This window comes from Rhipicephalus sanguineus, chromosome 6 (assembly GCF_013339695.2).
Source record: "Rhipicephalus sanguineus isolate Rsan-2018 chromosome 6, BIME_Rsan_1.4, whole genome shotgun sequence".
NCBI lineage: Eukaryota > Metazoa > Arthropoda > Arachnida > Ixodida > Ixodidae > Rhipicephalus > Rhipicephalus sanguineus.
Window position 1 is genome coordinate 164,022,388 of NC_051181.1, and position 16,638 is coordinate 164,039,025.

At 45.7% G+C, this 16,638-nt stretch overlaps 1 protein-coding gene across 1 annotated transcript in view; it reads left to right on the forward strand.

Annotated features, from left to right (window-relative positions):
• Positions 1-13,571: 13,571 nt before the first annotated feature.
• The window catches only part of LOC119396967 (uncharacterized), a 16,128-nt gene continuing 13,061 nt past the window's right edge, over positions 13,572-16,638 (forward strand). The window contains exon 1 of the mRNA XM_037664369.2: positions 13,572-13,845. Within this exon, the coding sequence (XP_037520297.1) occupies positions 13,758-13,845 (88 nt within the window). The 5' untranslated portion in view covers positions 13,572-13,757. The remainder of the gene's footprint in view (positions 13,846-16,638) is intronic.

The following is a 16,638-nucleotide window of genomic DNA, read 5'->3' on the forward strand; positions in this document are numbered from 1 at the left end:
AAAATTCCACCAATGTCGTGCGCCCTAAGACAATGCAGCACCGCTGAGGTTGCAGTCGGCGCCAGCCCAATAGAAAAGCTCGGATGTGTCATTGCAAAGATGCGTGCACGCTCCTCAAGGCTGTGAAAGCACATGCAATTAAAAAAAAGAGAGAGAAAAAATATTCCCTAAGGATGGTGGCACGTCCAGAAATCTAAAGGAGTCCCCAAGAGTTCCCCGTCGCCTAGGTTATAAAGTATGTAAAGGGTGGAAAAGAATTGTCTGAATGCAGCTACCCGCGATGACGGTTGCGTAATCATGACAGCGAAGAAAGATCCCGAAGCAACCTACAAAGATTGCGTTTTTGTTAAGCGTCGCCAAACTGCATAGTATTCACACGCCGCAGTGCGACTAGAAAGTTCTGCATCTCCTACGAAATACCTTGTTACCGTGACTTACAGTTCCAAGTCAAAGCAACGCCTTATTTGCATACTGCAGTACATCTTAGAATAAACTTAACGTTTAGTAACAGCGCAAGAGCACCAGAGAGGACAGAAGGTGCAGAACTGTATGTATGTGTATCTATATTCTCTTTCTTTCTTAAATTTTATTTTTATCTTAACAGCCAAGTTGAAAGGGGTAGCCGTCGCCAAGAAAGGGTGACGAGTCCATCATTTATTTTTTATATGAATAAAAAAACAGTTCTCTGGTCTCCCCTGGTGTCTCGTATGCTGTTCTTGGCTGCTACTAAATCTTAAGAAGGCTGCACCAACACGCCCAGTGCTACACTCTTTCAGAATAAGTGTTTATTCCACTACGTAATGTATTCGGGCATTTTTCGAGCAAAGCTGCCAAACGATCTCCAACCCACCTTCTCCTGCATGAGCTGATCCCTTCTTATTAAAATAACAGACTCGGAGCTGAGCTAGTTGGTAAGTATACATGTTAAAGAGACAGAGCGTGTAAACACGGACACAAGAGAGAAGTCAGGACACCACAAACGCCGACAAACAACTGAAAAGGCGCACAGCGGCGGAAAAGAAAGAATGCACAAAAACTTATCTGCGCATGCCCAAGCAATAGGCGAACCTATCAATCCGGCACACGTGGTGGTCTACGTCGTTCCAACCATCGATTAACCTGCAGAAAGAAGAAATCAAGTGTCTGAATAGTTATCTCTCACGTAGACCACCACGCGTGCCGTTTGTGGTGTCTTGACTTCTCTCGTGCGTCCGTGTTTGCACGCGCTGTCTCTTTAACATGGATTCCTTCTTATGCCTCCGAATGTCTTCATTTCGCCGCTCCCCCTAACCCTTGGCCGTCCCCGGCCGCGCTTCCAGCGGATGCTACAACATTCATTCCGATGTTCTAACTGACCATCTCTGTTGTCTGTCCTTCTCATAACGTGGCCTGTCCAGACACCCCTTTTTTTTCTTTTAATATCTACCAGAATATCGGATACTCCTCTTTGTTCACTGATCCACTCCGCTGTCTTTGGGAGAGAGGCCTTCGTCCTGCAGTGCGCATAAGACAGGACGATGATGATGATCTGCCTAATTAAGAACATGAAAGCCGTTCACACATGTTTATCCAAAGGCAGCAACGCCAGCCAGTGGGTGCCGGAAACTCCAGATAAATCAGTGGTGTTCATTCTGTAACATATAGCAGGGGGTGTTCATATAAAACGTGAGCTCCTTTCATGGTTTCCGCTATTTGTAAACTTCTGTAAGGAGCGGTGCTCCCATGTACTGCGCTGTTCGCTCTGTCGAAGTGCAGCTACGATGACGACACGTCTGTATCACCTCAAACGATGTTAAATGACTGATGTATTGAGTTCTAGACAAATTGTGGGGCTAGTTAATTGGTATTGCATAACTTACGGAGATAAACTAGCGCAAGCAATAAACTGACACGCAACACAAGCGCCTGTCTTCGTCGTCTTTCTTGCGCTGCTAGTCGTTTTGTTTGCGCTAATATATCTCCGCCAGTAATTGAGTGAGTCCTGTGCTGATTCACATTGTATCAGTATTACATCAATGGCCATTGCACGCGCTGCTTCATTCCACTTTTTTCCACAACGATGCACAGTATCAATAAAGCCGGTCTACTGCGCCACGCCCAGCTAGCAGGCCAGTAGCGAAGTCACAAGAGAGCGCAGCGCAACCGACTAAACACGACGCACGGCAACTATTGCAAAGCGGTTCGCAATGCGTGGGATCGGAGTTTCCAAAAGCGGCTCGCGCTTCGTGCTCTCCCTTCCCCTCGGCTTTCCGGTGATGAGCGTCCGTAAATATGCGGTGCGCGCCAGTTCAAGGACAGCAAGGGCTCGCCCCTGGACGCCATCTATCATCCAAGATATTCAGAAGCACGTCTAAATAGATGAGCACGTTGGGGCACGCGCGATGAGAAATTCCACAAAATGAATAGCACATCTTATTATTGTATAGAAAGAACTATGCATCAAACGTTTGCTTGATTGTGTCCGGTATTGATCAAAAATAGTTCGCTTCCTTTTTACTCGACATACGCATTATGAAGACGAAAGCCTCGGGGGCCTCATGAAAGCCGAAAAGTGACCATCGTCGACGTCAGCGTCAACACGAATGGTACCCACAAAGTTAAACTCGTGGGTCCGTGCACGTGATCACAGCTAATGTCATGATGACGTCATCCATGATCTGTGAGCTCTCGCACTGCGGCTAGTTATGTCTTGCAAGAAGTTTAGTTACCGATTGTGTAACTTAATGCATTACCAAGTGTGCAACAGGGTTTTGCCTTCGAAAGTTACAGACAGCATAACATGCTGACAACTCTTCATTGTTGTTCTTTTCGTTTGTTCATTCATTCGTTGTCTTTATTTTGTTTGTTTGTTTGTTTGTTTGTTTGTTTGTTTGTTTGTTTGTTTGTTTGTTTGTTTGTTTGTTTTATGTTAATGTGCTCATTGCCGATCTTGTTTAAAATCCTAGTCAGCTCCTTCACATTTACGAGTAGTTAGGCTCAATTGGCACAAGCTTTGCATTGGCTATGCATTCAATCGATCCACGGCACAACGTTTTACTAAATTTTCAGAGTGCATCAACGTAAACTTATAACCTTTTTTCTTTTTTGAAAAAAAAAATTGTTTGAATGTCCCATTTCAATTCCCGTAGGCAATGACTCTGGGGGAGGTCGCAGACTCAGTTATAGTAGTGGAAATCTAACAACCACAAAATAGTAGTCGCATGGGAAATGTAAAAAAGAAAGTTTCTGGGTGACATAAAGAAAGCTCATCACGGCCATCAGAAAATGTGTAAAAGTGGCTGCGTGGTTTCTGTATGAATTCACAAAGTAACAGTGACGTCGTGCATGATTAAATTTTTGTACAGTTGTGCTGACGACCCTGGCAGTGACGTCGTATACGTCAAAAGAGCAGCGCGCACGGGAAACGACGGACGAAAGAGAAGAAGCGAGCAGGTCAGCGCTAGTCGTGTTTGCTTCTCCTCTTTCGTCCGTCGTTTCCCGTGCGCGCTGCACTTTACGCATGATGAAGATGTACCAACTCGCTTAAGTTTCTATATTATTACGGCGAAAGAACATGACAACTGGACTGCGTAGTCAGGATAGCTCGTCGCTGTTTGTGGTTGCATTAGAGTTATAAGCTGATTTAGAAAAGGACGTAGAAAGTCGCGTGCACCAGCTGTTTCGTGTCGTGTGCGTTTGTGTCCGCGTGCCTTATCTTGCTTTAGCTCTTCCGCAGCCAGCACTTATCACGGCACTCTTTCGCTGCATTCGTCGATCCTGGGAAGCTAGCGCCCTGCATATGGTGAGGGCGAGGAAGTGATTTACAGCGCGTCCCTTCTTCCATACAAATAAAAAAAATCGGAGTATAGGCTCTACGCACCGCCAGATGCAGTGGTGCAGTGCTTCCACATCATGCGCTTTCGAGGCTGTGAGCGTTGATGCCGAACACATGGTGCCTTGGTGAGCCATCATCACTTCAGGAAGCGTTGTATGAAGCGTGAGCGCTTCGAGTGCGTAGCAGTGCATCCCGGTGCTTCTCGCAGCCTCTGCTTTGCTCGAGTATCACCAGTGTCAAGTTTCTTGTCGTTCGACCATTGCACTCGTGAGTTGAACTTTACGACATAAACATGACCATGTAGCCGTGCCCGCTGAACTCTCAAAAAAGCGCACAAAGAAAATCAAACATCTTTCCTGGACGTCCTTAATCTTTTTGTTTTTCTACCGAATTAATTATTCGATGTCAGTTGGTCAACTGGTAGTTAGAATTTGTGATCATCGTAATGTGGTTTGATGAAGCCTCGCTCCCTATAATACAGCGAGCATTTTCAAAAGTCTAAAAGTCGGCCTTGACGCGTAAAAGTCTCAAAGCCCTCAATTACGCGTGGGGGTATGTGGAAAGAAAGAAAATCGGAAGGGATTTAAGACAAAGTTATTGGTGTTAGACTCGACAAGGAGCTCAGATTATCCTTGATGCTTAATTTATACAGTTAACTGTTGTGCAAAAAAAACGACGATGCGCAACAACATTTGGAACCCATTAGCGCATCCTCGAGCGGGCCTTGGTCCTAAGGCGACTAATAGAATATACGCTCGAGGCGCACTAGCATTGACTGGCGTCGTTGGCCGTACCGAGCACATATACGCATGACATTGTTACTCTTAGTGATAACCACGTGTACCATGATGCACTGGATAGCATTGTATAATTAGTAGGAGTGTGCGAATATTCGAGTTTCGAATTCTAATCGAATAGTTCCTAATCGAATAATTCGATTCGACTTTCGAATAGCTAGTATTCGAAGTTTCGGATAATTTGACAGGACGAATATCTAAAACGCGACAAAGGCCAATGGTGCAACTTGGTTAGGTTAGGGTGGCTAAAACTAACGCTAACGTCGCCGTTCGTTAAACTTTCACTAACATCCTGGTTCAAAAGCGAGCGCATGTTGACCTGAAAGGAGATTATGTCATTTCCGCACGTAGAAAAACACATGAGAAAACTGCCCAATTCTTCACAACTTCGCTCCCGAAACGAAGGCGCGGACTTATTGCGTAGTTCAGTCGCATATGCCGCAAGCGCCGTAAAACGACCTGACTTTAGCCTGCGAAATCCTCGGTGATTGGCTTTGCATGTAAAAATTTGTTCGCGCTGGGCAGTCGCCACTGCCGCACCGCACCACTAGTTCAGAAACGCCCATCGTTCCGGCGCGCAGTTAGAACGCTGCTGTGAACGGGCGCCCGAAGAATTTTGGGCCCGGAGCAGCCATGGCGATGAAGCGCAACATTAGCGTTGTCAGATGAGCCATGTTACGCGACCATAGGGGAAAAGAAAGACTAGTACCGTACACCCCTCTGTTAGGAGGTTAGGAGTGGCGCTGCTGACTGGAATGGCGGCTCGTCTATCAACATGCCTGCGCGCCCATAAAATCTGAAACAAAAACCACTCCGGAACCAGTGCGTAATGAAGCTGTCAGCACGCTGTAGCGTCCCTGATTTTTCCTTTGTCTTGCCGTAACTGGCGGTACACATTGCGTGTAAATATACTATTCGATATTTTTGGCCACTATTCGGCACTATTCGATTCGAGATTAAATTTCACTATCCGCACACCCCTAATAATTACGTTATGTGATGTATTAGACAATGTTGTATAATTGCGAGCGTTATATGTATGAACCAACTGTGCTGACTGCTTTTCATTCAGTTATTGTTTAACAACCCACATCCCTCTCTACGCCAGTAGCCCCAGAGGATAAAAAAGTAAATAAATAAATAAATAAATAAGCATGGGTTTTTCAATCGACGCCATAGTGAAGGGTACCGGATTAGTTCTGATGCAGAGGGTGTTTTACTTTTTATTTCTTTAACAGAATGGGGTACTGAAAGAGTTTGAACACATGTACGCTTTAAAGCACCAAAAGACAGAGAAAAAGCTACTTCCCTGCCTTTCGTTCTTTTGTCTCTGTCTGTTTGCACGATAAACGCTTACTACTTCTTGAAAGGAGAATTCCTGGATTTCCTCCGTGTGCCTGCGAATTCAAACAGAACCCACGTCCTCATGATGGGAAGCAGAGCTACCGTTGCACGTAATTGCGTCATCATATGTAATACGTTTTGTAGAACCAAATGAGTCTACTGAACTCATGAAAACTTCAGTTCGAGAAATATTTACGCGGCAAAAGACATGCCAGGTGATTGATGCTCGCGGAAAGATCTTCTTCAACCTTCACGCCATGACATAAGCTTCGTTTTCGTTCAGCTGCGCAGTGATATCGGCATTAGAGTGTCGCCCCAACGCGCCTAAAGCCTGTCGTTGACTATGGAGCAGCGCGTACCCGTTTTCCATTTATAACGAAAGCCAACCTTCGCCAACGCAGAAAAGAGATAGTGAGAAACGTAGGGTATCCCAGGGAGACACAGATTATCTCGCCCACCAATCGGTGCCTAATGACGGCGGGAATTCACGGCGCGTCCCGAGATAAATGGAGCCATATTCCTCTCGCCATCGACAGCATTCAAACAATCGGTCGGGTCAACAGCGTAACGGTCGATGGTCGTCGGGCAACAACACGACCCCTCAATGTCGGCCAGTCGTGCGGGGCTCGCGCTACGCCGGCTTCGACGAATTTCTAAACTCGATGGTTCTGCGGGCCACGAATCGATGCACTTTCACCGCGAAAGAGTGGTACAATGAAAGCGAAGAACGCTTTTCGCTGATGCGCCCGATACGCCCGTCTTCTTGTAAGTATTGATGCCTTCAACTGATAAGGGCGTCTTATGCTTGCGTATGATTTCAGCTTCAGGTAGTCTGTACCGGCCAGCATGCTACCTTTAACGGAGTTTTACGTTCAGTGTACTAAAGTTGCCGGATCCATTCTCAACGAAGAATGCTTGCTAAAGCCGTCCGGTTCTGTGAGAAAAGGAAGCACACGTGTCAAACGTTAGGACACTTGCTGGCGAATGGAAAGGACGACCGTCCAGATGTTTTAAGGCGAAAGCCTTATACGTTTCATGTGAACGTGACCTTGAGAGCAAAGCGGCGTGTCGAACACAAAGTCACGTGACACTCCGCGCGTTCGCGTGGCTCGGGCTAAACTCGCATGACCACCCGCCTTGTGGCGTGAGCGGCGTGAGCGTGACTAAAAAAAAATATTTAAAGGAGCGTCGTTCGCTTGATCTAAAGTAGACAGTGAAATAGCCCCACCGGATGGCCTTCGCCTTCGTCTTAGGCTAAAGCATAGGAGACGCTGTCAGTCTTCTTTTTTATCCTCTTGTTTTCGTTATATCGCAACGTCGCATCAAGTGTCCTAAAGAGGCTACCGCTGTCGTATCACGGGTAACGCTCGAGCCATCTTGACAGCGGGTGCGCCGATAAGCAGCGAAACGTCGGGTCGAGTGCCATTGGCCTCGCCTGATTACGCAGATGGTGGTGTGGTCAGACGCAGCGGGAAGTGGCGTCTAACCGAGTTTAAATTCCTTCCGAATGTTTTCTGAAACACGAGCTGAAAGCGTGACGCGGATTTGAGCGACATGTTTGCTTGCTAGCCGGAAGGCCGTGAATGAATCTCTTGATTGTGTTATTACGTGTTGCTCAGGAGATGTTGGCGCTTTTATACAGCGCCGGCTACTATTTTGCGGAGATAATAGGATTAGAAAAATCACAGCCATCAAAAAAAAACTACTAATATCACCCTAAAGACAGCATGTACAAGTCAGTCAATGTTTTATGCATTTATGTCTTTAAATGCGTGGGCACTGAGTTCGCTTCGTTGCGAAGCAGCGGTCGTCTTTACTGAAGGGGCCTACGGAAATAGAAGAGCAAGAAAAGAAAGTCAACTGAAAACGCGATTGCTAGACGACCGCGAACGAAAAACAAGATAAAAAAAAGAAACGCGAGCACGATTTTTACGGTGTTCGTTGTATGCGCCCATGCACTGCTCTTGAATTGTTCTTGTGCACCTGGCATGTGACAGATTCTGACAGATTCTGGAAGTGACAAAAAAAAAGCAGAAGCAGTAGATCAATAAGGAGATCTTTAAATAAAGCCTTTTGTAGGGCATTGGAGAGCTTCGATTCTTAAATTCAGAGAAAAACGCTTGCATAAGAGCCCTGGATTATCATTCTGAATATATTCGGTCATTCTATTTTATTCTTCATTGATGTTTATTGCTTTCCAATCAGTGTTCTGTTGGGCATTTTATTTTTACTAGTAATGCTGTGGGGCTGGTAAACGAGGTTTAAAAGATGTTTTACTTGTTTATAACTTTTAACAGCTGCAGCATCCGACTGCCAGCTTGCGTCATTGTTACTTGTCCGCTTCGTTTCACTGTTAGATTTGTTGCCGATCCTTCACTGTCGATCTTCTGCGCTAACAAGATGGACGCTGACGCTAATTCGCGGCATGGAGTCCAAAAAGTACGACGTTGAGCTTACGTCCTCTTGTCCTGCAGATTATCGTGACAAGATAACAAAAGGAAAAACGTGGTCCCTATGGCGTGATGTAGCTCGCAGAAAATGCGTCAATGCGTGACTCAAAGCCTCGGCACATGGCAGTGTGCACTCTAAGAAAAAAAAAGAGTATGTGTGACTCTTTTCGGAGAGTTCTGACTTGCCACGTATACGACTCTCTTTAAAGAGTCATGGTGACTCTCATGGTGGGTCAGAGTCGGCGTGCTCTAGGAGAGTAGCCTGACCCTCTAGGAAGAGTAGAAGGACTCTTATCCGAAGGATCACATTACCACTTATTAGGGAGTCAGACGACTCTTGCCGGTAACAGTCCTACGGGGGTCATATGACACACACCGATACGTCAAGCGGCTCCACAACTATCATAAGTTACTCAATTGACTCATTCTCTACTTTTGCGCGACTACTGTTGCAAATAGTGAAGTATTCATTTTAAGCCAGTCCAGCAATACTTGCCGTTGCGCTCAGCGACTGCAAAAAAAAAAAAAAAGAATAGCTCAATTTTAGCATTATTTTAATGAAACTCATCCAAACAACACACATTTTCCAGCAGAGTAATCAAGAAAGCGCGAAAATATGGTCTGTGATTTCCAATTAAGCCTTTGAGGTATTCCTTATTTACATGCTTGTGTGAGTACAGCCAACTAAAATCTGTGACAGTAATGTGCATAGTGTCATACGGTGCAAAATAAACTGCAGAAATCGGCATCATGGTTCCATATTTATTCCTTATGATTGTGAATCAGTCAAAAAGTGGTGACGGCTGGAGGTATCAGACTTGTGAGTTGCTATGTTGCCGCTCCTGCTCAACGTGAGCAGCCATGAAAAATTGTATCTGAAAAGCAGAACGTGATATTATGATGAGAAAACGGAATTGCAGTGAGAGTTTGCAAAACCTACACAATAAATGATTTACACAGACATAATGATGGCTCACAACAAAACAACAAATGCAAACAGGCATGGTAAGGAAGCAAGTATTTTGCCGTTATCGTGTAAAACACAACTTGCAAATAGTAGCTTTTGTAACACGTCACTTGGCGACAAACTTGCAGCACAAGATGATGTGAGCCTCCTTTAAACAACAAACAAAATTAGTTTAGGCTTCTTTTTGTGGGTACCACTCACCTCTTTTCGTACGTCGTGTTGTCCAACAAAAAAAAATGTAGGACCGACTGCCTCGTTGACAGGGCGAACGCCGCTGTTGATTTTCCCATCACGAGTGGTGAGGCGCCAGACCATAGCGACACCTTCGTTTCCCCGAGTGTGGCTGTCAACTGGAGTGAAGAGGCGGGAGAAGCGATCCGGGATTCTGGGAATAACCAACACACACACAATGATTATTTGTATTTAAAACCACCCTTTGTTCAACACACCGTTACTGTACACACATCTGACACGTGTGTTTCGCTTTAAATAACTTCGCAACAAAAACATATTTTCACGTAAAAGAAGGCGGGAACTTCATTTCGCAATAGGCACTGGCTATGCACGAATGAAAGCACTTCTTTTCTGAGAAATCGCTTCAAAATTTGCTTTCGGAATAACCGCGGCTTTGCGCCGGCATATTCCAACACCCAAGTGCATCCTCCGGCAGTCAGGGGTATGCCGTGAGCGGTTACTGACCGCCTGTCTTACAAACGCAACCCATCCTTAAATACTCAGTAAACACATGCGAGTACGAGCGCCCGAACAACACCCAGCGCGCGCGGACGCCGTCTACGTCAAGATCAGACATGTCATATGCTGGAATTACCGCGCATAGCTCCCACAGTCACGTACACTCACTCGATTCTGTTATAACGTCAAACGTCGTCGCAGGTGTAGACAAACCCCGAAAACAGCAAGCAGAAACGAGGTGTGCACGGCGGCGGCCGCAACAACGCGCTCCGTCGAAAGTCTCAAGCTTTTCACCTTACAGGCGAGGTGTTTAAGTGACTACCGTGTACGCGCTGGAAACATCGTACTATATCTGCATCTTAAACCACCCTCTTTAAGCCAGCAAAAACAATTATACATAGCGCGTCTAAGTGTTCTATATGCACATACTTTTTTTTTCACTTTCCCACGCGCGGAAGCATGCTGCACACTCAATGTCGATGGATATGTTATTATGAAGTAGACTAAAGCGCATTCAAAACGACATCTTGTACCTTCAGCAGTGCAGACACAATGTGAGATCAGCAAACAGTGACCCTTGATAACTGTTCACATCGCTCATTTTATGGGAGCTTTTACAGCAATGCGCATAACGGTGTCAACTCGTCAACTGACAGTTCTAGCTGGGCATCCGCAACAGCTCCGCGGACTCAGGATGCTGTTGGAAATGGCTGGCAGCCTACTTCCGCAGAGCTGTTGCAGACGCCCAGGTAAAACTACATAATTAGTACCTACGAAAGCAGTGCACTCACCGAAAGACGCACATTGTCCGTGTCCGCAGCTCAACGAATATTCCGCCCTCCAAGCGCCACTTCGAGCACGGAGCCTGGCGTCACCGCCATCGAAGATGCGCATGTTCGCTCGAACACAAAGCTACACGTACACGCGACCCGCGCAGCCAACGCAACCCATTCCAAAAGACCGAGGAGACTGAGAGAGGAGGCGAGGCGCCGCGCCAGCCTGGCTCCGTCGGCGAGCCATGGCGCCACAACGGCGCCGAACGGCAAACGCGCGATATGTACGGCGTATAAGGCGGCGCCTTCATCCCGAAAGTTAATCAAAACGCGCTTCACGATAGTCTAGTGACTCCTTCAGGAATGCTAACTCTCTTTTTCTATTTCTACCTTCCAAAAGGGGCCAAATGGACACCTGAGGAGAGTCACGGTGCCGTGACCCTCTTTTGACTCTTCTTTTTCCTTAGAGTGTGGCAGTAGATGAACCGGCTAGCCGACTGTATTAACAATGAGATTTCAGTGTGCATCGCGAAATAATCATATCACCTGCTCTACTCCAATGACAACTGTGAAGCGGTAATGACGCTGTGTGAATACCAGAAAAGAGACGACTCGTTTCTGGCACTGAAAGAACTTAGCGACCGACCTTGCTCAGGCAGCGGTGCTTCCCCAAACAGCCAAGGATCAGTACCAATGTTTATTCACGCGTCTCAGCCCCTTTGGCCAAGAACCGCAGATAGTTCAATGGCCAAATCGAGGTCATGTTCATGACAAGCGTTTTACACACGCAGCCTGCGTTGGTATTGTTACGTGGGAAAAGTCACCACGAGTATACTTACAAGCGGATGCGCAGAGTGGAACCAAACAGTAGTATAGTCAGAAATTTTTTAGAGTTCTACCATTCTTTATGTGTGTTCGTGAGTGCGTTTGAAAAATTGAAAAATTTCGGGGGAGGGAGTTGAATTGCACCCCTCCCCCTCCTCGGCTTGGCTATGCCAGTGAAACCGAACAAAGCTTCAGCTCGTCATCACACAACTGCCTCTTCGTTGTCATTGGGACTAGTCCGGAGTGATATTTTGCAGCGGTCTTCAGCATTTTCCTTAGTATGTTGTTCGTATTGAACTCGCGAGGACATAAATCGACAGTTACATACATACATACATACATACATACATACATACATACATACATACATACATACATACATACATACATACATACATACATACATACATACATACATACATACATACATACATACATACATACATACATACATACATACATACATACCCGGCAAATGCCCATATGTCCACTACAGTGAACTCTCACTTGTATTGACGTCGGTTTAAAGAATATTTCAGAATAACGAACTTTTAGAAAGCGCCCGGTGGTTTTCCTATGCATTCTATGCATTCTATGGAAAAATCGTTCAGTTAAACGAATTTCTGAATAGTGAATGTTTCAGTTGAACGAACTTGATCCGCGGACCCGGGCTAATTTTTGAAATCAATTCAACGAAGTTGAAGACTATGTGCAGTGTGACAGTGAGCTTGTTACCTCCGCAGAACTGTCACATTTGGAAATTGTTTCTAGCGTTCGTCCGGAACCGGAAGAAGAAGAATGCGACGATGAAATTGTAACGGCTCAAGCAGGTTCGAATCCTGTATCTCTAGCCAAGGCTGTTGGATATATTAGAAAGTTGCGACACTTCGTGTCACAGCCACACTTGCTGTCCCAGAGGATTGAACGTAGACTCTCTGGACAGCTTTGTCTCTTCTTGCGCTTTAAGGGCGCCAGACCAAATGAAACTTACAGAATTATTTTCAAAAAACATTGCATTTCACACGTTTGACTCGATATCTGCTGTGTCCAATGCTGTTCCATATTCTAGTGAATATTCAGTTCCGTGAACTTTAAGTTAAATGAACTATTTCCATGGGTCCCTTGAAGTTCACACAAGTGAGAGTTCACTGTAGTTTGCTTTCTGGTTTTTTTTTTCTTTTTTTTCCCGCCTCAGTAGCATACTTGAACGTCTCGTGACTTATGCTCGAGTGCTGGTCTGGTGAGAAATATAAATCTGGTGGAAAGAAAATGTGGAGGCAGTAAGGTCGAAAAGAAAGGCGCGAAGGGAAGACAATGAACATGCAAGAAACATCTAAAGTCGATAGGTGTCGATTATCTTTGAATACTTCCTTTTCTAATATTTTTTTCTACCTGCGATTGACCATTTCTAGGCGTGCAGACTCACCTGAAGGACATCAACTCGATATCTACTCCAACTCGCAAGGAAACCTCACGATACACTGGTCTCTTTACAAACGGTAAATATATCCGATTGATGCTGCAAGAGTCGCCAAGGCGGAGTAGTTGCCGGCGTCCAGTCCAAGCACGCCTACAGCAATACACCACAGTTACTCCTACGTGTTGTTAAAGCAGCGCGTATTCGCGGCAAGTGCGAGAGCATGCGAACTGCATCTATATGAGCCGCGCAGGTTGCTACGAGCTTTGACTCTCCCGCCACTGGTAAGCTGACACGCTGGAGAGCCGGAAGTCATTTCTGCTCTCACTTCCGTTAGGCTCATTTCTCTCTCTCTCACCGACCTCCTGCGTCATCGGCTCTTGTTGCTTGGTGGTCGCCCTCCCCTTCCTCTCCTCGGCGTGCTTCCCTCGCCCGTCAGCCTCTGCCCCGTCCCCCAGAACGGAAAGGGGCGAAGCAGACGCGTTCGGTATGGGGCAATCCGTGCGTCGTCGTCGTCATACGCCACCGCCGCCGCTTTCGATCTGCATTCAACGCGCAACCACGTTGCCGGCATCGTGGCTGCGTGACCAAGCATGCTTGCTGGCTCGGAGTGAGCGGTACACCGCGAGAAGCTGACCTCTCGTGTCCCGATCGAGACGTTGTAGCAGTAAGATGAAATGACAACGCGGACACTATGGACAGTGATGCGTCCCTGCGCTCCTTCACAAGCCGTTGGGCTTCTCCTGACGGCGTCGCTCCTTTCCGGTAAGTCACCCTTCACAGGAACCGCTTCTCAAGCGTTCTAGTATTCGATAAGACCGCAGTTTTAGCTAGACATAAACAGGATAACACGCGTATAATTATTGAAGCCGCCACTATTGCGAGAAGCAACTTCAATATCAAACCTATTGCTTTGATCGACAAAAAAAAAAAAAGCTTACTTGGATCCATCTACACGTGCAGCTTCATCATAATCCCGCTCAGCTTTTCCTCGCTGTTTTTTTTTTTTTCGTTTTGTATTAACCTTGATATCACGCACAGGGAAGCGTGGTGTGATCACGTGTATTATGCTACTTTTCCTTGTGTCTTTGCAATGACAGTCACTTGGAAGTCAGCGCCAGTCCTGGTGGGTCCTTTGTTTTCGTATCTGTTTGTGCACGTCGTTATGGAATACGAACCAGCCCTGTCACACACCTTGCTTCGCAAGCGTTCGACGTCCATGCGGCAGTCATGCGTTTGGCGAATTACATGACAGCCGAGCGTGTTCTGCGAAGCCGCTATGCTTACCGCCGTGGCATTGTCGCTCTTTCCTTCCCGTTTTTTTTTTTTGCTTTTTCTTTTCGTTTTCCTCTTCCTTTCTTTTATTCTTGTTAGGCGAATCCGTCTTGCTTCCGCTATTTTTGTGCACTATTTACTTTATTGCGCAACAAGCTTATCGCTCGACTTCCTCCGTACAAGCCCTGAGTCTTGTTTACTCTGAATGTTTCTGTACATGCAATACTTTAGCTTTATGTTTCACCTCAAGTTGACAGTGATGCCGGCTGTATGGGACTAAAAGTCATGCATCTGCTTAGTCCTAATTTAAGCTTGACAGCACGCATGTCTGAACGGGTTTTCTATTGTTCACTAACTCATCCATATCTGAAGTATTAAGGAGCTAATGCTGATCGTTCGCATTTGTCATTTTCTCAGATTCTCGATCTTAGAAAATAATTTTAGAATATCTGGATTTTTTTTTAGCTTGATACTACTATCTGAATATGTGACACGTCGAGGTGAAGTACTCCGGATTAACTTGGACGCCTTGAATTCTGAAACGTTCATCTAAATGATAATTTAAAAATAAATGGCAATGCTTTCTTGGTCTGAGAAGTGTAGGGTGTTGAACATTTTAGAATGAATCGCGACTTCTGTGTTCTTACTTTATCGCAGCACTTACATAAACATTTACACCGGCGTATACTGCTGTGGAAATTGACGCAGTCCTTATTATTTCTTTTTTTCTCCGGTGTCACGCCTCGCAATTCCACACCGTTCAGGACTGCTTTCCTAGTTTAAGAGTGTTCGTGATGCCTGTTCAGAGGAAGCTTGAGCTCACAATCGATTTTTTTTTCATGCTTCCGAAAAAAAAAAGAAGAAGAATGTGATGCCCTGTCGATTGTACGGATTCGTCCTATCTGCTTTAGAAGGAATGCAAGAAGACTGCGCTTTGCACGTCGAGCTAACTTCTCAACGAGTAAATCACGCCCCCACTGTTTACTATATTCGTTTCTCACGGAAGGGTGTTTGGTATTCGAAAAAAAAAAACGAAAAGCAAAGAAAGAAACAAAAGAATGGGCCAGGGGTTTACTGCAAAACTGATTAACGTTTTCTTTTTTTTTTCGTATTAAATGCTTTGTCTTAACGCTCGCACACACCTGGGTAAGCATGCGGAGTGCTCGTGTGGTGGCGCTTGTCGTGTTTTTGTCAAAGCGCAAATCAATAAAGCATGACGTAAACCCTGGCATTGTGCCCAGCTCATTTTGGGTTGTTCGCTCGCCCTTGAGGACGCCGAACCCTCGTTCGGGGAACGACCCGAATCGATAGGAGAATGACTCGGGTGTAGTCTCGCATTGTGCACTTACACGGCGGCAGTTTTTCCGAAGGGTCACGAACTTGGCCACTGACGAAATCTCGTTAGGCCGCTGGCACGAAGAAAAAACTGTCAAAACAACACGTGAAAAGACGATGACACGTGTCAGTGTTCTTCGGATTTCGCCTGCGCGAGCCCTTTCAAAGGGTCAGAGGCGTATAGCTTTGTCTGTCCTATTTAATTACGTGACTCAAAACACCTTCTCTGAGATTTTACGTACAATAAAGTAATCGAAATGCTTAATAATACACGACCGACTAAATCAAAAAAGAATGTAGACGGCGGCCATGGTTTGGATCCCCGTGTCATAAGGGAAACAATAAAACCACCCAGTCGATAGCTTTCACTGGAGCATTTGTTTGTTTGTTTGTTTGTTTGTTTGTTTGTTTGTTTGTTTGTTTGTTTGTTTGTTTGTTTGTTGTTTGTTTGTTTGTTTGTTTGTTTGTTTGTTTGATAGCAGATGAGCGCCGTCAGCGATTCACCGATGTGGAATCAGTTCCATGTGGCCCCTATTCCTTTTTATTAGAAGAAGCAGAGTCAACAAGACCTTATCGTTACATTTGGATAGACAAGAATTATGTCACAAACATTAAATCCAGTAAATATAAAGGACAAGAAAGCAATGCGTAATGTTAATCCCACACGTACCTTTACTCCTCCTGGGCGACAACTTTCCTTTTTCCGCTGCCTTCGCGTGGTGGTGCACAACCAGGCGTTTTTCTGGTTAACCCCACTGCCTTCCGCGTCCATCTTCCTTCCGTCTCACAACTTCGTACTTGACCTTCTCTTCTTTTCTATTAATATTTTCTCACCTTTTTCCGTCGACCTCGGCCGTAGCGTATCACACCCAATGTTATTCTGATTAACATCCTCGGGCCATTCAACGCTTTTTCGTTCACCCTCTTTGTTTTCACAGCCACGTGTAA